The 23817-nt window shown below is 46.3% G+C and overlaps 1 protein-coding gene across 1 annotated transcript in view; it reads right to left on the bottom strand.

Annotated features, from left to right (window-relative positions):
• The window catches only part of ccdc170 (coiled-coil domain containing 170), an 81836-nt gene that overhangs the window by 56877 nt on the left and 1142 nt on the right, over nucleotides 1–23817 (bottom strand). The window contains exons 2-5 of the mRNA XM_080199742.1: nucleotides 17140–17216; nucleotides 8077–8104; nucleotides 5711–5839; nucleotides 3025–3281 (exon numbers count right to left, since the gene is read on the bottom strand). Of these exons, the coding sequence (XP_080055868.1) occupies nucleotides 3025–3281; nucleotides 5711–5839; nucleotides 8077–8104; nucleotides 17140–17216 (491 nt within the window). The remainder of the gene's footprint in view (nucleotides 1–3024; nucleotides 3282–5710; nucleotides 5840–8076; nucleotides 8105–17139; nucleotides 17217–23817) is intronic.

The following is a 23817-nucleotide window of genomic DNA, read 5'->3' on the forward strand; positions in this document are numbered from 1 at the left end:
TCTTTTAGTTGAACTTTCCACCCTAGGAAAAAGCCTCTGACTGTCCACTGTATCTATGCTTCTCATAATTTTGTAGACTTCTATCAGGTCCCCCTCAGCCTCCATCTTTCCAGGGAAAACAATAAATCAGAGAATAATATCTCACATCTTAGTCTTCTCTTGGTTTTTCACTCTTTGTCTCTCTCTCTCTCCCCTTCTAGCTCGGTCTCTCTCTTTTGTTTCTTTCTCCATCACTCTTTGTTTTTTATTCCTGACATTTTCTGCTTTCCTCTTCTATTGTTGTGTTTTTCTGTTCTTTGAGGTGTAAAGTAGTGGATGGTGTGGCAGGAAAAGGTTGCGTTTGCCAGTCATGCATTCTGGGGTTAATCCATGCCTCAGACATTCCATGCTTATCCTCGCACCATCTAACATTCCTCTCACTTGCATCACATCCCCTAACCCTTCATCTAACTGTTACCCCTTCCCATCCCATCATTCCTTCAGTTCTGGTGATTGCCCATTCATTCACCTTACTTCCTCTCCTCCTATCCCTTTTAACCACCTTCTCGAACCCAGTAGCCTCCTATCCAATTGTTGCACTGTCGCTCAGCTCACACTGAGCCATCTATGCCCCCCCAACCTCATTCCCACAACAAGTCATTCAGTCACTGTATCCCATTCCCAAACCCCTCTACCACAGCCTCTGTATCTGCTTTCTCAAAAATAAATCAATGACCTTCCCTCCGTCATAAGGCCCAAAGTGAGGATGTTCGCTGATGATTGCACAATGTTCAGCACCTTTCACAACTCCTCAGATACTGAAGCAGTCCATGTTCAAATGCAACAAGATCAGGACAATATCCAGGCTTGGGCTGACAAGTAACATTCACGCCACACAAATGCCAGGCAATGACCATCACCAATAAGAGACAACTCTAACCACCACCCCTTAATATTCAATGGTGTCACCATCACTGAATCCCCCACTATCAACATCCTTGGGGTTACCATTGACCAGAAACGCAACTGGACTCGCCACAAGAGCAGGTCAGAGGCTAGGAATACTGCAGTGAGTAACTCACCTCCTGACTCCCCAAAGCCTACCCACCATCCATGAGACACAAGTCAGGAATGTGATGGAATAATCCTTACTTGCCTGGGTGGGTGCAGCTCCAACAACACTCAAGAAGCTTGACACCATCCAGCACAAAGCAGGTCGCTTGATTGGCACCACATCTACAAACATCCACTCCCTCCACCACCTACGCTCAGTAGCAGCAGTGTGTACTATCTATAAGATGCATTGCAGCGATTCATTCTTAGACAGCACCTTCCAAACTCATGACCACTTCCACCTAGAAGGATAGGGGCAGCAGATAGAGGGGAACATCACCACCTGCAAGTTCCCCTCTAAGTCACTCACCATCCTGACTTAGAAATACTCGCTGTTCCTGCACAGTCACTGGGTCAAAATCCTGGAATTCCCTCCCTAACGGCATTGTGGGTCAGCCCACAACATGTGGACTGCAACGATTCAGGGAGGCAGCTCACCACCACCTTCCCAAGGGCAACTAGGGATGGGCAATAAATGTTGGCCAGCTAGTGATGCCCATGTCCCACTTCCGAATAAAACAAAATAGGCTGAGGAAAGATGTTGGGTGTTTCTGTCTCTCTCACTGTCTCACAGGGTGTGTGTTGCTAATGTTTACACACATATTGGCAAAGTACAACTGACATAACCAGAGGCCTTCAGTTTTCTTCTAAATTTTTATTGTGCTTTTTGTAAGAAGTGTACTGAAATTAGGATGAGGAAAGACACTTTCTCTCTGATTTAAAGGGGTTTGATTGCACAGCTCCCATCCATAATTACTCTGTACCTGTGCAAGGTGACGCAGACAGCGTGCCAATCTCGAACTGCCTGCCCATCACCATGATCAGAGCAAGCAGCCGGTGCCAGCTGTGACTGCATAAATACCCAGGGAGCTGTTAATTGTGTTTTAACGGGTTTAATGTGAAAATATCTTAAACAAGTTAAAGCTGGCCTGGACTACTTAAAGCTGGCCTGCGCCTCTTAAAGAGAATTGCATTGTAGCTAGGGCAGGTGCTGGTCTGAGTGATGGACTGGGCTACCGTTCACAAGTCTTTATAGTTTCTTACAGTCTTGGACACAGCAGGAGCTATACCAAGCTGTGGTACAACACAGAAGGAATGCCTTGTGTGTTGCACCTGTAGAAGATGGTGAGGCTTGTAGATGACATGCCAAATTTCCTTAGTCTAGAGAAAGTAGAGGTGTTGGTCCTTTGACCAAAGTCAAAAGTAGAGGCTCTTCAAGCCTGCTCCACCATTCATTATATTCATGGCAGGTCATCTAATTCAATATCCTGATCTTGATTCCCCCCATTTCCCTTTAGCCCCAAGAGCTATATCTAATTTCTTCTTGAAATCACACAACGTTTTGGCCTCAACTGCTTTCTGCGGTAGTGAATTCCACACATTCACCACCCTTCAGATGAGAAATCAAACTGAAGCCCTGTCTGCTTCCTAAGTGGGTGTAAAAGGTCGCAAGACAACAGGGGAGGTAGCCCTGGAGGTAGCCCTCCTACATGGAAAAAGACAGAATAATGGCACAACACGGGAGACGGTGGATTCCCAGGTTTTTGGACATGGTACTGGAGGCCTTGCTGGAGTAAGCTTGGAAAGCGGCACGGTGGCACAGTGGCTAGCACTACTGTTTCACAGTGCCAAGGACCTGGGTTCGATTCCTGGCTTGGGTCACTATCTGTGTAGAGTCTGCATGTTCTCCCCATGTCTGATTGGGTTTCCTTCGGATGCTCCAGTTTCCTCCCACAGTCCGAAAAGCATGCTGGTTAGGTGCATTGACCATGCTAAATTCTCCTTCTATATACCCGAACAGGTGCCGGAGTGTGGTGACTAGGGGATTTTCACAGTAACTTCATTGCAGTGTTAATGCCTACTTGTAACACTGATAAATAAGCTCTAAAAGAATAACGTCAAAGATGTGAGGTGACTGAGGAAGTGGCCTACCTGAGTTTGCTCTCTAATTCTGCATTCCTCTGTTTGAGTTCTTTGCTCTCATTTTCTAAGACCTGTACGGTTACTTCTGCCTCGGTCTTTGCAGTAAGAAATGTCCCAGACTTCTCCTCCGATTCCAGGATCCTTTCTCGCAGGCGGCCAATAAGAGATTGCTGCCTTGTGTGGTCCACCTTGTAGCTTTCAGCTTCTGCCTTTAGTTCCTGGATGTAGCCCTCTCGAGAGGCAAGTCTCATACACACGTCTGTAAGCTATCAGGAGAATCTGTCAGCGCTCTCTCACATTTCTACAGGTCTCATAACAATTAATGACCCTTATCTTTTGACAATGTTACCAAATGTCAAGTAACGATTGCCATATTACTTCAGTCAAGATCAAGTTTAAATCAGTTTGCTCTCTGCATTGCATTAGCATATGTCTAGAGAATAATTTAAAATTAATTTTGGCAGTCATACCTTCCCGATTATTACCCATCAATGCAGCAGTATAGCTTTGCACAACTTAAGGGATGAACCTGCATTTATATAGCACCTTTCACAACTGCGGAATTTTCCAAAGCGGTTTACGGCTGGTGGCACCAATGGTTAGCACTGCTGCCTCACAGCACCAAGGACCCAGGTTCGATTCCTGGCTTGGGTCACTGTCTGTGCGGAGTTTGCATGTTCTCCCCGTGTCTGCGTGGGTTTCCTCCGGGTCCTCCAGTTTCCTTCCACAGTCTAAAAAATGTGCTGGTTAGGTGCATTGGCCGCGCTAAATTCTCCCTCAATGTACCCAAACAGGTGCCAGAGTGTGGCAACTTGGGGATTTTCACAGTAACTTCAATGCGTATGAAATCCTGATGGGGCTTAACAGAGTAGATAGTGAGATGTTTTCACTAATGGGAGAGTCTCAAACAGGGCCGGACATTTAAAACTGAGGTGTCTCTTGATAGGACAACCCTTACATCCCAGAATTAACCTGGTGAATCTCCTTCCAGCCTGCTCTCCTCCTGGAAGCCCGTGTGTAACTCAATAAACAAAATGGGTCGAAATAGATTAAGACCTGTGACTTGACCTGTGGGTTGGCATGGTGGTACAGTGGTTAGGACTGCTGCCTCACAATACCCAGGGACCCGGGTTCAATTCCAGCCTCGGGTCACTGTCTGTGTGGAGTTTGCACATTCTCCCCATGTCTGCGTGGGTTTCCTCCGGGTGCTCCGGTTTCCTCCCACAGTCCGAAAGATGTGCGGGTTAGATTGGACATTTCTTCTCACAGAGGATGGTGAATGTCTGGAATTCTCTGCCTTGATATTGGAGGTTGGATCATTAGACTGGAGATGGAGATAGATCAAGGAATAGAGAGAGCTATAGGGAACTGGCACAGGAAAGGAGTTGAGGCCAGCATAGATCAGCCGTGAATGGCAGGGCAGGTTTGAGGGGCCTGATGACCCACTCCTACTTTATTTCTCGTGTTTAAAATACTTGCACTCTTCAATGTTGAACAGAAGTGTAGGAGAGAGGGCCTGAGGGGGACAGTTACGATATTAAGTGGAAGTGAAATGGTTAAACCATGATTGCACGACAAGGGGGACACAGGTATGCACTGGGGTAAGGATGGTCCAGGGCCCATAGCTCAGGAAACACTCTAGGAGAGGTTGATCAATGGGCCATGAGTTGAGGAGTGGAGGCACAAAAACCTCCAACAACATACACGAGGCAGCGAGATGCTGCAAAGAGGAACTCAATGTTTCAGACAGGTGTTGATCAGATGGGTCCAATGGCCTCCCTAACGTGTGTCTGAAGTTCTCCCAAAAATACATGAACAAGGTTCAATTCTGATGAAAGCGTCCTCAAGCAGTTAGCCTTCATTTCTCTGCCATTTCCTTTCCTATTTACATATTCTATCATTGCTGATAGAAAGATGAAGAAGAACGTAGGAACTTGGAGCAGAAGAAGAAATGTCCACGCACCTCAGTTTTAAGTGACCAGCCTTCTATCTTGTAGCGATGTCCCCCTGTTCGAGACTCTCCCACTAGTGAAAACATCTCACCATCTATCCTGTCAAACCGCCTCAGGATCTTATATGTTTGAATAAGGTCACCCCGCATTCTTCTAAACTCCAAGGAATACAGACCCAAACTATTTAGTGTCTCTTGATAGGACAACCCTTACATCCCAGGAATTAGCCTGGTGAATGTCCTTCGAGCCTGCTCTACTCCTGGGAGCGTGTGTGTAACTCAATAAACAAAACAGGTCAAAACAGGTCAAGACCTGTGACTTGACCTGTGGGTGGCATGGTGGCAGCTGGGTTAGCACTGCTTCCTCACAGCGCCCAAGGACCGGGGTTCAATTCCAGCCTCAGGTCACTGTCTGCGTGGAGTTTGCACATTCTCCCTGTGTCTGCGTGGGTTTCCTCCGGGCGCTCCGGTTTCCTCCCACAGTCTAAAGATGTGCGGGTTAGGTGGATTGGCCAGGCTAAATTACCACTAGACGTCAGGGGAACTGGCCAGGGTAAATGCATGGCATTATGGGAAAGGGGCCTGGATGGGATTGTGGTTGGTGCAGACTCGATGGGCCAAATGGCCTCCTTCTGCACTGTAGGGATTCTATGAATTGATCATTACACTTTATACTTTCCCGAACGTTAACAGAAATCTCACACCCAAACACAAGCCCCTTCCTGCCTCAGGATTCCCGATTACCTCAGCCTGGCTGCTTTTATATTTGACCTGCAATGCAGCCAGCTCACTCCGCGCTGTTTCGGATGATATCCGATAATGATTCAGCTGCTCCCGCAGGAGTGGAATTTCTGCCATTTGTTCAAAGGTTCCCTGGAAGATGGAGAAACAGACTGTGTGAACTTCACTTGCTACACACACTTCACCCTGACAGATGAACGCCGAATGTCACTAAACACCTACCTATTTTGAGCTCGCTGTAATTTACATGGTGGTTGGCACTGCTGCTTCACAGCACCAGGGACCCAGGTTCAATTCCTGGCTCTTGTCTGTGCAGAGTTTGCACATTCTCCCCGTGTCTGTGTGGGTTTCCTCCAGGTGCCCCGGTTTCCTCCCACACTGCAAAGGTGTGCAGGTTAGGTTGATTGACCATGCTAAATTGCCCTTTAGTGTCAAGGGGATTAGCAGGGTAAATATGTGGGGTTACAGGAATAGGGCCTGGGTGGGATTGTGGAGAGTGCAGACTCAATGGGCCGAATGGCCTCCTTCTTCGCTATAGGGATTTTATGATTCTATTTGCAGCCTGGACAGGTTGGACAGTGGAGGGGTGGAAAGTGGGTGCTGGTGAGTCGGAGCTGGGTGTTTTTCATGAACATGTGGAAAGCACGTTCTAATAGGTACCCTAAGAATGATTATTATTAGCGTTGGCAGACAAACGGGGTTGGAGGTGTCCCTATCACATTTCACTGTGAGCTATATAATGCAAGAATAAACTCACACAAACATGCTAGGAAATAGGCGTAGGGCAGAATTTCCCCATGCCGCCTGCCGCGGGAATCATAGCGGGCAGGACAGAAAATTTAGTGGGCCATTTCAAGGTCCAGCTGGCCATTTAAGGGTCTGTTGGTCTCAGGTGGGCCTTGGGCGCACGTGGTTGGAAATCCCACCCATAGTTTTTGGGAATTTATATTTGCATGTGTGTGTTTTGAGCATAACTTTAAGCTCAATATATTCCTGTAGCTCTGTCTTAAGGAGATTTGAGTTTTAGCCTCACATTTAAATGGTGTTTGCATTTTAATGAGGTTTTATGACCCTTAAGTAGAGAAAAACTGTATGTTGTTACCCAGGGGCAAAAGCAGTTTCAGTTGATGATTCTGTTGCTCTGAGAGACAGAGAGCAGTTTAAGTCTCTCTCCAACTGGTTGCTAAAGAAAGTAAGTCTAAGAATCTTTGATGAGTTGGAATAGAATCCCTATAGTGCAGAAAGAAGCCATTCGGCCCATCGAGTCTGCACTGACAACAATCCTACCCAAGCCCTATCCCTGTAACCCCTACATATTTACCCTGCTAATTCCCCTGACACTAAGGGGCAATTTAACATGGCCAATCAACCAAACCTGCATATCTTTGGACTGTGAGGGGAAACCGGAGCACCCAAAGGAAACCCATGTAGACAGGGGAGAGCGTGCAGATCCCACACAGATAGACACCTGAGACCGGAATTGAACCCTGGTCTCTGGAGTTGCAAAGCAGCAGTGCTAACCATTCTGCCACCATGCTCGAAAGTTAAAGTAACAGTTAACTTCAAGTGAGTCCTGGGTCTCAGAGGCGATACCAAGTTGACAGCAGTCTACTGGGAGAGGGAACTACAAGGAGCAGGTCCGAATGGAAGACACTTAAGTTTAGGAACAAGAATAGGAATCTCAAACAGATCCTGTTCTAGAAGGTGAAACTAGAATGCATGTGTCAACCCGGGGAGAGAAACATCAGATGGAGAGGTTGAAAACCTGGAGGCTGATCCTTGGTGAAGACATCCAGGGAAAGTGTCATTTGGGACAAGATTCCAAAGTGAGGTCTTCGAGAGCAGAAATTGGAAACCTTTGTGTGAAAGGTGAAGATCCAATGAGACTAATTGGCCCACGGTGTGACGAACATCTGGGGAGGAATGGATGGGAAATCCTTAGAAGTTGTTTGGGTGGCATCTGCCACTTGGTATCAGAGTGTGGGGTGTCTGACCACAGGTCATCTATTGGTTTACATGGACTGCATACTTATTGTGAACGTTAGAGTTTAAGAGAAATTTTGTAACTTTACCCTTACAAATCTGTATACATCTGTACAGGTATAGCTGGGGTGAAGGAGTAGTGTTTTATAGTTCATCTTCCCTTGCTTAATAAATGTTTTATTCTTTGTTAAGAGTACATCAGCAGTTGTTGTCACTCTATTCAGTAACCACCCACTCCGTTTCAAAATTAAAAATGAAAGTTGGGATCTACAAGCTGGTTGCACCCTGGCATTTGACTTGTCCAATGATAATATCAGCTGCAATCATAACAGACATTGAATAGTCTTCTAATATCGTCAATTGCAACTTTCAACCCAAACACTCACCTTTTGAGTTTCTAACCTGTTCCAATTCCTGCAGCGAGAGAAGAATAAAGCATACATGAATACACAATAATTATTGGCTGCAGTGCCTGAATACCAAACTCATGTCAACATTACAGATTAAAATGAACACAGAACTATTTCTTTCTAAAATAGGTCTTTAAAAGCAAATGAGTAGAAGTATATCAGTTGGAAATGCTATGAAATCTTGAAGATACTATCTAAAAAAAAAGAACATACCATGCATAGAATCCCTACAACGCAGAAGGAGGCTATTTGGCCCATCGAGTATGCACCAACCACAGTCCCACCCCGTAATCTCATTTACCCTGCTTATCCCCCTGACACTAAGGGACAACTTAACACGGCCAATCCACCTACCCCACACACCTTTGGACTGCGGGAGGGAAACAGAACACCAGGGGGAAACCCACGCAGACACGGGGAGAATGTACAAACTCCACACAGACAGTGACCCAAGCCGGGAATCGAACCCGGGGTCCCTGGTGCTGTGAGGCAGCAGTGCTAACCATTGTGCCACCAGGCCACTCGTTAATCTGAATTTTATGAACATCCAGACAAATTAGGGGCAGAAGGAGGACATTCAGCCCCTCAGACCAGAGCCTACCATACATATGACCATGCATACAAACCAGGATTAGAAGTAGGCCATCCAGCCCCTCAAGCTTGCAATCCCATTCATTAAGATCGTAGCTGTTACATTTGGTATTTCGGGTTATACATTCCCATCCGGCCCCCCGATAACCTTTAATTCCGTTGCCTTGCCAGAATCTATCTATCTCCACCTTAAAAATATTCAATGACCCTGCACTTCCCCCTGGAGCCCTGCCCCTTAGGGGAAGGGAAACGGCTACATGAGATACGGTGGCATAATGTCAACGTTACAGTCCCGTCTTGAAAGTTTTATTTCTTTGGCCCTAAGGCTGTTACAAATGTTGTTTCCGGCCTTGTCATTCTCTCAGTTTACAATCCATCTCTCGTGTTGACACAGCCTTATCCCTCCTATTCAGCAGTTCCATTTGGCAACCTCATGAAACCTGACTCAAAGGTGCAAATATAAGACACTCTGGCTGCAAGTTGTGAATACCAGAGTTGCACATTAGAATCCCTAAAGTGCAGAAGGAGGCCATTGGGCCCATCAAGTCGGCACTGACAACAATCCAACCCAGGCCCTGTTCCCGTAACCCCACATATTTACCCCACTAATCCCTCTGACCCATGCATCCCGGGGCACTAAGGGTCAATTTAGCACATAACTCGCACATCTTTGGACCGTGGGAGGAAACCAAAGCACCTGGAGGAAACCCACGCAGACACGGGGAGACCGTGCAAATTCCACACAGACAGTGACCCAAGTAAGAATTGAACCCAGGTCCCTGGCACTGTGAGGCTGCAATGCTAATGCCACTGTACTGACTTTGTGCATGCTTTTCCAACCATCTGTAAGGCAGAGCTGATAAATGCACCGGTGATAACAAAGACATGGCAACATAAAGAAGGTGCTTACTTCTTGAACAGGTCAAAGACCAACTCCACCTTTTCAAGGAAAACTAAGGCTTGGGTGATAAATGTAAGCCATGTTCATATTCTAACAATGAGGATTTTTTTTTAAATTCCAGAATCCTTTCTATGAAACAGAAAACAACATTACGCATCACACAATCCCTGAGTAAACATCCCAGTGTTAGTTCTCCTTTGACCAACCTTAGCATACTATTGCGTATTAGGTCAGCCCTCACAACTGATTCAGAATACCAGTACCCAATCCTGCCTCCTTGGTGTAACTTCACAGAATTCTACAGTGCAGAAGGAGACCATTTGGCCCATTGAACCTGCAGCAACAACAATCCCACCTATACTCTATCCATGTAACCCCCACCTTGCTATTCCCTGACACTAAGGGACAATTTAGCACGGCCAATCAACCTAACTCTCACATCTTCGGAGGAAACCCGAGCACCCAGAAGAAACCCACGGGGAGAACGTACAATTTCCACACAAGTTTATTCATGTCACAAGTAGGTTTACATTAACACTGCAATGAAGTTACTGTGAAAATCCCCCTAGTCACCACACTCTGGCGCCTGTTCAGGTACACTAAAGGAGAATTTAGCCTGGCCAATGCACCTCACCAGCACGGCTTTCAGACTGTGGGAGGAAAGTGGAATACCTGGAGGAAACCCACACAGATACAGGGACAAAGTGCAAACTCCACACAGACAGTGACTGGAATTGAACCTGGGTCCCAGGCACTGGGAGGCAGCAGCACTAACCACTGTGCCACGTGCCACTTGAGTGCAAGTTGACAGCTTGTCCTCCATCTCCTTCCCTGCTCATGGGCTAGTCAATCGAGCTACCCTCTCCCTCTGGGACACAGGCCCTGTGAATGAACACTTGCTGCGTACACATGAATTCCATTATCCCAATTTCTCAATGGTGAATGTCCACCAGATTTACCCACAGGAGGGTAGTTGCAGCTACTGCTCTCTCCAATGATGAAGGGGCACAGCTTCAACAGTCAGTCCCAAAAGCCCTTTAGCATTCCAGTCCCCTCTTCAACACAGAGGCTGCCAGAGTCTTCATCCCAACCACACGATATATGAACCTAACCATCTCCCAACTCCACACCTAACCATGACAAAATGCACCCAAAATCACAAGAGAAGCATTTCCAGATATGTTGCACACTAATATTAAATTCAGATTTGAGGACACGCATGGTGGCACAGTGGTTAGCATGTTGCCTCATGGCACCAGGGACCTGGGTTCGATTCCTGGTTCGTAAGGTATAGGAGCAGAATTAGGCCATTCGGTCCCTCGAGTCTGTTCCGCCATTCGATCATGGCTGATATGCTCCTTATCCCCATTTTCCTGCCTTCTCCACACCCTTACCCCAGTGGGGGACTCCCTGCCTCTGTCAAAGAAGCTCCGGGTTCAAGTTCCACCCCAGGAATTGACGGCCAAAGAAGGTGCATTCATAACCAGGTCAAACAGGTTGAGTGTCAACCTGTAAAATCCTTCCAAACATGCCAAAGACTGGCGGTAAGAGCGGGAGAGACTCCTGGTCAGCCATGCTTGATGTGGAGTGGCGTCCCCTCAAACTAGAAGCCCTGGTGACAAACTAGTGACCTGTTCTGGGAATAACTAGCTCTGGAAACAGCTGAAATTTTGCCTTAGTGCACCATGAGGTGCGGGAAGAGAAAAAGGGAGTGTTCTAACCCTCAGATCACAAGATTACCCATTCAACAATAAGAGTAAGCTCCTATTCAGAGGGTATTTCAGGGGCAATTAGGAAAATGACCCATGATGTTGAATTCAATGGTGCAGACCTGATGTTTGTAACAACTCCACTGTGACTTTTTTTTTGTTATCTGCTGTAGTTTTTATTTCTTTAAACCGATATTAATATGGATAAGTATTCCTCTGGATTGTTACACCATCAATCCCAGGTACTGATCTAACACATCATACCCAAGATTTACCACAGTTCCCTAAGGCGGGGTATCAAACTGGGTGCACTACATAAAATTATTCACTTCAAAAATATATTTTATATATACCACCGAGAAAAAAAATACCAAATATTTAATCTGACACTCGAAAGCCAACTAATGAGCAAATAAAAACTGCGCAACACATACATCTCCCTGAAGTATACAGCTTTTAACAGGCCTATAATCAATTGCATTGTGTTAAACGTTGCGACTGGGCCATTTCCGCCTATCAATCAAAGGGTTTAATCCTAGAATCTCTGCAGTGCAGAAGGAGGCCATTCTGGCTATCGAGCCTGCACTGACAATAATCTCACCCAGGCCCTGTCCTCACATATTTAGCCTGCTAAGCCCTCTGACGCTAAGGGACAATCTAACATGGCCAATCCACCTAACTTGCACATCTTTGGACTGTGGAAGGAAACCCACACAGGCATGGGGAGAATATGCAAACTCCACACAGACAGTGATCCGAAACTAGAATTGAACCTGGATCCCAGGCACTGTGAGGTGGCTGTGCCAACCACTGTGCCACCGCAGCACTCCTAAGTTCGAGCTCCACCCCGGACCTCAGTATAACACTCAGGGGGTGCTGCATTTCAGATATTATGTTAAGCCGAGATCCAACCTGACACTTCAGGCGGATGGAAAAGACCCAGTGACAAGACCTGAATAAGAGGAGGGAGCTTGTGCTCAATTCCTCTTACTAAAAGCGGATTAACTGGCCATTCATTTCGCTGCTTGTGGCACTTTGCTTTGTGCAGTTGGTTGCTGTTTACCGACATAGCAACAGGCAGGGCTCTGCAAGAGTAAATATAACAACAACAACCTGCATTTCTATAGCTCCACATTCCTGTGAAAGGCTTTGAAATATGTGCTGGAATTTTACCGACACGCCTGCCCGGAATTGCCCCGCAGAATGGCATTTTCTGTTGGCCTCGCCCACCCCCTGAATCAAGGAGTGCGGACTGGAATTCTCCATCGGCCTTGGGTGGGATTTTACGAGGGGGCTCATGCAACACTGGCATTTTGAAAGTCAAAATATGATCTCCTCGCTGCAGTTCTGGCGTCACATGACCTTGAAATAACGCCTGCAAAATATATTTCTGAATCATTTTCTCATCTGTAACAATCACGGGCTGCATTTTACAGAGGGGGGAAATCATCTGGCACAGTAGCACAGTGGTTAGCACTGCTGCTTCACAGCTCCAGGGACCTGAGTTCGATTCCTGGCTCGGGTCACTGACTGTGTGGAGTCTGCACGTTCTCCTTGTGTCTGCGTGGGTTTCCTCCGGGTGCTCCGGTTTCCTCCCACGGTCCAAAGATGCGCAGGTTGGGTTGATTGGCCATGCTAAAATTGTCCCTTATGTCCTGAGATGCGTAGGTTAGAGGGATTTGCGGGCAAAATATTTAGGGAAATGGGGCTAGGGCCTGGGTGGGATTGTGGCCAGTGCAGGCTCGATGGGACGAATGGCCTCTTTCTGCACTGTAGGATTCTATGATTCTTAAAAAGAAATTAAACCAACACGCCATAACGCAGCCCGCTCTGCTACCATAACTCACTGAGAGCAGGACTTTCACTCCTTACTGGGAGGGGGTCTGGCCCTCAGGCACTGCTGGCCAATCTGATTGGTCAGCAGTCCCAGCAGGGCCAGAGCTCAGTAATGGCCGCCACTGGGAACGGACCAGGATGGAGAACTGGCTGCTACAGAAAAGAAAGTCTCAGGCTTTTAGGACAAGGAGGGACCCAGTAGCCCAGGGAAGGGGGTTAGGGGATGATAGAATCCCTATAGTGCAGGAGGAGGCCATTTGGCCCATTGAGCCTGCACTGACCATAATCCCATCCAGGTCCTATTCCCGTAACCCCATATATTCACCCGGCTAATTCTCCTGACACTAGGTTGGGAGTTGCACTTTTGGAGGGCAGGCGATGAGGAAGGGAGGAGGGGTGGGGTGGCATCTTTGGGAGGGAATGTTGCCCCCGGTGCACACTGGCTATCCCAATGCACACTGGGCACCCCCAATTCACTGTGGTTACCCCAATGCGCATTGGGTGTCCCAATGCACACTGGGTGCTTCCAACGCACACTGGGTACCCCAATTCATACTGGGTACCTCAATGCACATTGGATGGCCCCAATGCACACTGGCTACCCCCTGCATGAAGTGCCCCCTTCCCTCCATGGTTCCTATCTGTTGTTTCTCGTCCAGGCCATTAAAAGCTGTCGACCCACTCCCGCCCATGCCAAATGGAGAATGGAATAGATTTGCTAACAAGCCTAACTGACCATTAATTATTCATTTCAATGTGATGGTGGTGGGGAGTGGGGAGGTGGGGGGGAGTGGGGGGGGGATGTTGGTGGGGGGGGTGGGGTGGCTGCTGATTGCAGCACCCGATCACAGTCTATTCGCTGGGTCAGCTCCAGGCTGGGCAGGAAGGCAGTGGGCTAGCAATACTATATATGAGATATATGACATACCCTTCCTCACGATTCGCCCCTCCCCATCTCCAACCTCCCTTTCACCTCCAGCGATTTTTGATCACCTACTGCCTCCCAAATCCGTGCCCATCTTTCCGGGAATTCCGATGTTTGAGTCGCTCCCATCAGGCACAGCTCTGAAATGGCTCTAAGGAAATGGACAAATGGCACCTTATGTGACAGTGTCAAACTATCTCTTCTCATCCGCCTCAGCCTGTCTCCACCCCGGGACACAGTTGGGCACATCATCCTGCTTCAGTGTCCCTCCAATGTTGCCCAGCTGGCTGGGACTGCACTCGCTTACATCCATTCTTATCTATGCAAAAGTCACCAGGCAATCATCTATAAAACTCCTCTTCCCCTTCCTGCACTGTCACCTCTGCTTTCTGCCCAAGGATCTATTGTAGGCCTCTTCCTGTTTCTTATTCTTTTTGTTTAGTGTTGATGAAGCCATTCGGCCCATTGAGTCTGCACCAGCTCTCCAAAAATATCTTATCCAGGCCCTTCCCCCCATCCTACCCCTGTAACCCCACACATTTTATGGCTAATCTCCCCAACCTACATGTCCTGGGATACTTACGGGGAATTTAGCATGACCCAATACACCTAACCGGTACATCTTCGGAGTGTGGGAGGGAACTGAAGCACCCAGAGGAAACCCATGCAGACACAGTGAGAATGTGCAGTCTCCACACAGACAGTAACCCGAGGCCAGAATTGAACCCTGGCGCTGTGAGGCAGCAGTGCTAACCATTGCACCACCGTGACGCCCATATCTACATGCTGCTCCTCGATGACATCATTTGCAAACACAGCATCGATTTCCACATGTTCACGAAAAACCCTCAGCTCCAACTCACAAGCACTCACTTTCCACCCCACCACTGTCTGCAACTTGTCCAGGCTGCAAAGAGAATCATAAAATCCCTACAGTGCAGAAGGAGGCTGTTTGAGTCTATACTGACCACAATCCCACCCAGGCCCTATTCCCGTAGCCCCACACATTTACCCTAGCTAATCCTCTGACATCAAGGTCAATTAAGCATGGCCAGTCTACCTAACCTGCACATCTTTGGACAGTGGGAGGAAATCGGAGCATCTGGAGAAAACCCATGCAGACACAGGGAGAATGTGCAGACTCCGCAGAGACCGGAATTGAATCAGGGTCCCTGGCGCTGTGAGGCAGCAATGCTAACCACCGTGCCGCTGTGCCACCAATGTCTGTATTAGATGCGGAGGAATTTCCTCAACTAAATATTGGGGAGACTGAAATCTTTCCTCTCTGCTGCAAACTCTGTTCCCTTGCCACTGAATCCAACCCACACTCTCTGAGGCTGAACCAGACTGTCTGCAACCCCAGTGTCATATCAGATTTTGAGATCGGCCCCCAATCACATAGCCGCACCATCACTAAGAAGTTAAAAGTTTATTTATTAATGTCACAAGTCGGCTTACATTAACACCGCAATGAAGTTACTGTGAAAATCCCCTAGTCACCACACTCCAGCACCTTTTCGGGTACACTGAGGGAGAATTTAGTATGACCAACACACCTAACCAGCATTTCTTTCGGAGGGAGGGAGGAAACCGGAACACCTGGAGGAAACCCACACAGACATGGGAAGAATGTGCAGACTCCATACAGACATAAAACCACCTCTTCCCACTTCCATAATAACACCCAGCTCAGTCCTTGCCTTAACCTATCTGTACTGAAACCCTCATTCACATCCTTGTCACTTCTAGACTTTATTACTGCACAATCCTGGCTGGCTTCCCACAATCTACCCTCTGTAAATCTGACACCATCTAAAACTCTGCTATCCATTACCTCCCCCACAGGGTGGCATGGTGGCACAGTGGTTAGCACCGCAGCCTCACATGCCAGGGATCCTGGTTCAATTCCAGCCTTGGGTCTGTGTGAAGTTTGCTCTTTCGCCCTGTGTGGACGTGGGTTTCTCCCACATCCCAAACATGTGCGGTTTAGGTTGATTGGCCATGTTAAATTGATCCTAGTGTCAGGGGGATTAGCTGGTAAATGTGTGGCATTATAGGAATAGGGCCTGACTAGGATTGTGTTCAGTACAGATTCAATGGGCCAAATGGCCTCCTGCAGTACTGTAGGGGTTCTATGATTTTATATACAGTAAGTCCTTTGCGCCTGTGACCTATTTTACAGCCTGGTTAAGAAATGCCTTAATTTTAGAATTCTATCCTCATCGCTCTATGGTCTTGTCCTTCCCCGCCAGGGTAATCTCTTCTGGCCCTGAACCCTCTGAGACATTTTTCTTCCTCCAAATCTGATTTCTTCTCAGTGGCAACTTTTTTATTCTTTCACAAGACATGGACATTGCTGGCTAGACCAGCATTTCATTGCCCTTCCCTAATTTCCCTTGAGAAGGTGGTGGTGAGGTGTCTTCTTGAGCCGCTGCAGTCCATGAGAGGGAGGTGCACCTACTACTGTTAGGGTGGGAGTTCCAGGACACTGACCCAGCAAAGGAGAAGGAACTGTCAATATATTTCCATGTCATGATGATGTATGGTTTGGAAGGGAACATACAGGTGGTGGTTTTTCCACGTAGTCCTTGTCACTGGAGTGGAGGTCGCATGTTTGGAAAGTGCCTTTAACTGAAAAGATACTGGGCGCTGGAAATCCCTCCTTGAATCCCTATGTCTCTCTCTCTCTCTACCTCTCCTCCCCCTTTAGGATGCTCTTTAAAACCTCATTGACTATGTTTTTAGTCACCTGCCCTAATATTTCCTTATAGATCCAGGCTGGAATTCTTCTGCTCCGCTCACCACAGGAATCGGAGCAGGCGAGGGATGGACAATGGGAAGGTCCGTTGACCTTGAGCGGGATTTTACAGTTTCGGGATGAGAGTGGCCATAAAATCCACCCTCTGTGTCATATTTTGTTTGATAAACTCCTTGAAACGTCTTGAAGCATGTTAGGAGTTAAAGATGTTGTATAAATACAGGTGATTGCTGCTACTTCTTTTACTTCACACACACACACACACACACACACACACATACACACACAGACTCTTAACATGTCTCTCATGGGTTCTTACCTTCCAGCCGTCAGGGTGGCAATTAATTCTTCCTTCTCAGCTATTTGCCGTTTCATTGTATTAAGTTGCTCTTGAAGCTGGAAGATTAATCTGGTAGTTATAAAGATAGACTGGTGTCCCTGTCACAGTTTAGTAACAAACTCCTGTATCGTGACTATAAAACTTAGCTGTAGCCCAAGGTTGGATCACGATAGCCATGAGTGTAAAAGCGAACTAGTTTTTTTTGTTGGTGTCACAAGTCGGCTTACATTGACACTGCAGTGAAGTTATTGTGAAAATCCCCTAGTCGCCACACTCCGGTACCTGTTCAGGTACACCGAGGGAGGATTTAGCATGGCCAATCCACCTAACCAATCTTTTGCATTGTGGGAGGAAACTAGAGCACCTGGAGGAAACCCACGCAGTACAGGGAGAGCATGCAGACTCCACAGAGAGAGTGACCCAAACCAGGAAATGAACCTGGGTCCCTGGCACTGTGAGACAGCAGTGCTAACCACTGTACCACCTATAGGGTGGCCACAGCATCTATCCCCTATTCCTGTAACCCCAGGTATTTACCCTGTTAATCCCCCTGACACTAAGGAACAATTTAGCATGGCCAATGCACCTAACCAGCACATCATTTGGACTGTGGGAGAAGACTAGAGCACCCAGAGGAAACCCACACAGACACAGGGAGAACATGCAAACTCCGCATAGACAGTGATCCAAGCTGGGAATCAAACCCGGGTCCCTGGCACTGTGAGGCGGCAGTGCTAATCACTGTGCCACAGTGTCACCCTAAGTTTGATTTGTGAGCAATAATAACTGTTCTACTAACCACAATGTGAGGAATGGTCTCACTCAACTTGAAAGAGACTGGGATATCCTGATTCGCCTGCAATAGCACCAGAATATTTCTTGTTCATATTGAAATTAAAATAAGAGCTTGTAATGATATGGTAGCTTGGGGGCAGAGACAAGTGCTCATTAAGTAGTTTGCAGCTTATTAAAGCATAATTACCTTAAATATTTAATTCCCTCTAAATATTGTGTGATGCATCTTTCACTTGTCAAGTTTATTTTACAAGGAACATTATTCCTCCCACCAATTCAGTGATGAGGATCCTCCTTTTAAATCAAGCAGACTATTCAATTAGTGCGTTCCACAACTGCATATATTTAAACTGTTGGGGATTAATCTGCCCAGTCAGGTGAACTGGTTAATGTGCCAGAAACAACAGCACACATCACAAACACATCCAGCTAGATTAAGCATTAAGACTCATTCTAACACCAAGCCAAAATATGTTCTCCTGAAAACTATCCCCCATACACAGCGAGTAAATCATACCACACTTTCTTGAACTATTATTTAATGCAGTTATTGTTTCAGTTCATGCCAATGGTATGTGGTGAGAGTAGGGGAGGTTCACGGTGAGCCACGTGATGGGAAGGAATTTGGAGCCCCTACCATGACCATCCATATCTGCAGACTATAACATGCATGCAACAAGTGTATGTTTCCACAGCAACTCAGACTCCCTGAGTGAGCAGCAACCTAACATCACCTTATTCTTTTGTCTGCTACAGCATATCCAAGTCAATATATTGCCTCCAGTTTAACACATTCACATTTTATTTCAGTTCCTTACTTGTAATCATGTTGAGTGGCACAGTGGGTTAACACTGCTGCCTCACAGTGCCAGGGACCTGGGCTCGATTCCTGGCTTGGCTCACTATCTGTGCAGAGGTTACCCCCGTCTCTGTGCAGGTTTCCTCCGGACGCTCCGGTTTCATCCCACAGTTTGAAAGACGTGCTGGTCAGGTGGATTGGCCGTGATAAATTCTTCCTCAGTGTACCCGAACAGGCGCCGGAGTGTGGCAGCTGTGGGATTTTCACAGTAACTTCATTGCAGTGTTAATGCAAGCCTTGGAATAGTGTAAGTTAGATGGGCTTTAGATTGGTTTCACAGGTCGGCGCAACATCAGGGGCCGAAGGGCCTGTACTGCGCTGTAATGTTCTATTCTATTCTATTTGTGACACTAATAAATAAACTTAACTGAATGCTTTCTGAAGTCCATGTAACATTTCTAGGTACTCTGGTATCTACTATGCTTATTACTTCTTCAAAATCTGTAAACCAGGTTTGTTACACATGATTTAACCTTTACAAATCCATGTTGACTTTTTCTGATCAGTTTGTCCAAGTCCTCAATATGTTCCTAAGAACAGTAATTTCCCCGTGATTGGCAAATGCCCGAGTTTATCTCTCCACCCTTCTTAAATAATAGGCTGAAGTTGACGGTTTTCCAATCCAAGCAAAGGTTCCTGAATGAGAAAACTTTGGAAGACCCTGAGTAATGCATCACCAATTTTCTCCCATGTCGGTGGCACAGTGGTTAGCACTGCTGCCTCACATCTCCAGGGACCTGGGTTCAATTCTAGCCTCGGGTCACTGTCTGTGCGGAGCCTGCACATTCTTCCTGTGTCTGCCTGGGTTTCCTCCGGGTGCTCCATTTTCCCGCCACAGTCCAAAGATATGCAAGTTAGGTGGATTGGCCATGCTAAATTGACCCTAGTGTCAGGGTAAATGTGTGGGGATACAGGAATAGAGCCTGGGTGGATTGTGGTCAGTACATACTAGATGGGCTGAATGGCCTCCTTCTGTACTGTCAGGGTTCTGTGATTCTATTACACCAGGGTAGGAGGGATATAGAACAGGCCATCAATTCACCTTCACAATTTTTAGATCTATCCCTTAGTGTCTCAATGTCCCCTTTGACTAGAACAATCACAAACCTTTAGGATTGACATCCTATGATATTAAGCTTAGATATTATGAATTTTTCATCTTATTTTTCTATAAATCTCTTCCCCTATCTCATGTCCACCATGTCAATCTGCAATATACCATTCCGCACCACCCCCTTCCGCGCACGCGCGCGCGCACACACACACACACACACACACACACACACACGGAAGTGGTAGCATAGTGGTATTGTATCCAGGATGGGATTTGGGGATCACGGTTCAAATCCCACCATAGCTGATGGTGAAACTTGAATTTGATATAAAGTCTAACGATGTTAACTGTTGTAAAAACCCATCTGCTTCATTAATGCTCTTTAGCAGAAGGGAAATCCTCCTTCCTCCCCTTGTTCTGACCTCCATATGACTCCAGTTTTACAGCAACATGGTTAACTCTTAAATAGAAGGCAATTAGGGATGGGCAATAAATGCTGGCCCAGCCAGTGATGCCCACATCGTCATAGAATCATAGAATCCCACAGTGCAGAAGGAGGCCATTCAGCCCATTGAGTGTGCACTGACTACAATTCCACCCAGGCCCTAACCCTGATAGCCCCGTGCATTTACCCTAGCTAGTCCCCCTGACACTAAGAGGCAATATAGCATGGCCAATCCACCTAACCCGCCCATCTTTGAATTATGGGAGAAACCGGACCACCCAGAGGAAACCCACGCAGACACAGGGAGAATGTGCAATCTCCACATAGACAGTGACCCGAGCCAGGAATCAAATCTGGGTACCTGGCACCCCATGTGAATGATTTTTTAATAATAGTTCCCTCTTACTCCTTAACACGGGTTCAAACAAGTCCAGCATCAATGGTGAAATAGACCTGAAATATTAACTCTGTTTCTCTCTCCACACATGCTGTCAGACTTGCTGTTTTAGTTCAGATTACCAGCAATATTTTGCTTTTGCAAGGAGATTTAGCTCTGATCTGTTCTGAATGTGCTGTGGAGGCTCTGATTAAAATATATGCTCTTTTGTCCAAGAAATTTGAATTATTACCCTTTTTATACTATCTTTCCAGTATCCAACGGTATTCCCAGGTCTCCCTTATCCTAAAACTGCTCCCAATATCCCAGGAGTCTCAAACGTTCCACCTACAGAGCAACTCTCCAAGCAGATGCTTAACTCCCCATATTCCCGACTTTGCAATGACCTATACATGGCACTGAGGGTCAACCTCATGGACTCTATCACTCAACCCTGCTCTTTTACACTATTTCCTCATTGCTAAAATGTTCCCAGTTCTCTTCCTTCCTAAGCCAGTGGTTCCAACAGATACTATGTGAGACTTCTGGAGTCTGTTACACCATATTGACTCATCGCTATTTAATTGCAAGGTTTCTTTGCACTGAAGATATCCACGTTCCATGGATGGGGAGGTGATGGCCTAGTGGTTTTACCACTAGACAATTAATGCAGAAACACAGCTAATGTTTTGGGCATTTGGGTTCAAATCCCACCATGGCAAATGGTGGAATTTGAATTCCATTTTTTAAAAATCTGGAATTAAGAATCTACAGTTGTCAATTGTCAGAAAAACCAATTCGATTCACTAATGTCCTTTAGGGAAGGAAATCTGCCATGCGACTCCAGAACAACAGCAATGTGATAGACTCTCAACTACCCTCTGAAAATGGCCTAGCAAGGCATTCAGTTCAAGGGCAACCAGGGATGGGCAATAAATGCTGGCCAGCCAACAACGCCCATCTCCCATGAATGAATGAAAAGAAAATGCCACTGACAAGGCCAGCATACGTTACCCATGCCTGAAAACGTAGTGGTAAACCTTTTCAAGCTGTTAATACGATGACTTGGTTGGGTAACTTTAGACAGCGCAGTTCACAGTCAACCAGGCATGAGTGGGGCTGAAGTCACACATAGATCAGACCAGGCAAAGGCGCGGTTACCTTAGCTACACTCAAATACCTATTTAATTGGCTACAAAACACTTTTGGTAAGGAGTTGTCCTCAACCGAGTGTTAGGAGACTGGCACATTCCAAGTCCAGGATTTGAATATAGGGATAGGGATGTTTTGCTGAAATTGTATAGGGCATTGGTGAGGCCACGCCTGGAACACTGTGTACAATTTTGGTGTCCTTATCTGAGGAAGGATGTCCTTGCTATAGAAGGAGTACAGGGAAGGTTTACCAGGCTGATTCCTGGGATGGCAGATCTCTCATATGAGGACAGACTAAGTCAGTTAGGATTATATTCACTGGAATTTAGAAGAGTGAGAAGGGATCTCATAGAAACTTATAAAATACTAACAGGGTTAGACAGAGTAGATTCAAAAAGAATGTTCCCATTGGCACTGTCTACACTTCCCACTGCCTTGGCAAAGAAGCCAGCATAATCAAGGACCCCACACATCCTGAACATACTGTTCCACCTTCTTCCATCGGGAAAAAAATATAAAAGTCTGAGATCACATACCAACCAACTCAAAAACAGCTTCTTCCCTACTGTCATCAGACTTTTGAATGGACATCTACCTCACATTGAGTTGGTCTTTCTCTACACCCTAGTTATGACTGTAACACTACATTCTGCACTCTCTCCTTTCTTTTTCTACGTATATGCTCTGTCTGTATAGCACGCAAGAAGCAATACTTTTATACTAATATATCTGACAATATTAAACCAGATAACAACCGGGGAAATCCAGAACTAGGGGTCATAGCTTGAGGATAAGGGGTAAACATTTTAGAACTGAGGAGAGGAGAAATTACTTCACCCAGAGGGTGGTGAATGTGTGGAATGGTATGCATTGTCTGTATAGTAACAATAGATAAGGGGGGAAGTAACAATGCTTTTCACCGTATAGTAATACATGTGACAATAATAAATCAAATCAAATCAAAAGGAATTCACCACCACAGAAAGTAGTTGAGGCTAAAACGTTGTGTGCTTTCAAGAAGAAATTAGATATAGTTCTTGGGGCTAAAGGGATCAAGGGATAGGAGGGAAATCGGGATCAGGATATTGAATTTGATGATCAGCCATGATCATAATGAATGGCGGAGCAGGCTTGATGGGCTGAATGGCCTACTCCTGATTCTGGTTCCTATGTTTATCCACTGCAGGGTAACTGCTGCAATGGGGGAGATCACTCTCTGAGGCCTTTCAGCCATAGTACAGCAGAGACCTGGAAAATTCTTGGGACCCCTCCTGCTGCATACCTGACATTGGATGCACTTTGTGAAAATCAAGAATATTGAAATTGAGCCATCTCAGAGAGGAACAGGCTCTGCATTAAGGGAAACTGAATTCTACTGTACTTTCTGTAGTTTTTTAATTTGAAGTATTTTGCCCCCAGGCTGTACAGGAAATGTATATGGCAAATAATTAAGAGGATTACAACTCTACAGAGGCACCAAGGAGTGAAACATATTGTATGGAGACACATTGAATTTTATGACACTTTTGGTCATTTTCAAGCCAAAATACTTTGTAATGTACTTTAACAGACTGTATATTTTTGAGGGGAAAAAACACTTGGACGTCCTGAGGGTATGAAAGGGGCAAATCAATGTCAGTTCTCTTCCTGCCTACTCAAGTGGATGTCAAGATCCTGTGGCACCACCCTTCATCCTATCCTGCCTGCACTGGCTATCAAGCACTAATCTATTCCAATCCCATTTCCCAGTACTTGGCCTGTAGCCTTACATGGTGTGGCATTTCAAGTGCTTGTCTAAATGTTTCTTAAATATTGTAAAGGTTCCCGCCTCCATCACTCTTTCAGGCAATGAGATGCAGATTCCAGATGTGATCTGACAAACCAGTCTGCACCGACCACAATCCCACCCAGGCCCTACCCCCATATCCCCACATATTAACACCCACTAATCCCTCTAACCTAAGGATCTTAGGACA

Source organism: Carcharhinus amblyrhynchos, chromosome 12, assembly GCF_965287045.1.
Source record: "Carcharhinus amblyrhynchos chromosome 12, sCarAmb.v2.hapA, whole genome shotgun sequence".
NCBI lineage: Eukaryota > Metazoa > Chordata > Chondrichthyes > Carcharhiniformes > Carcharhinidae > Carcharhinus > Carcharhinus amblyrhynchos.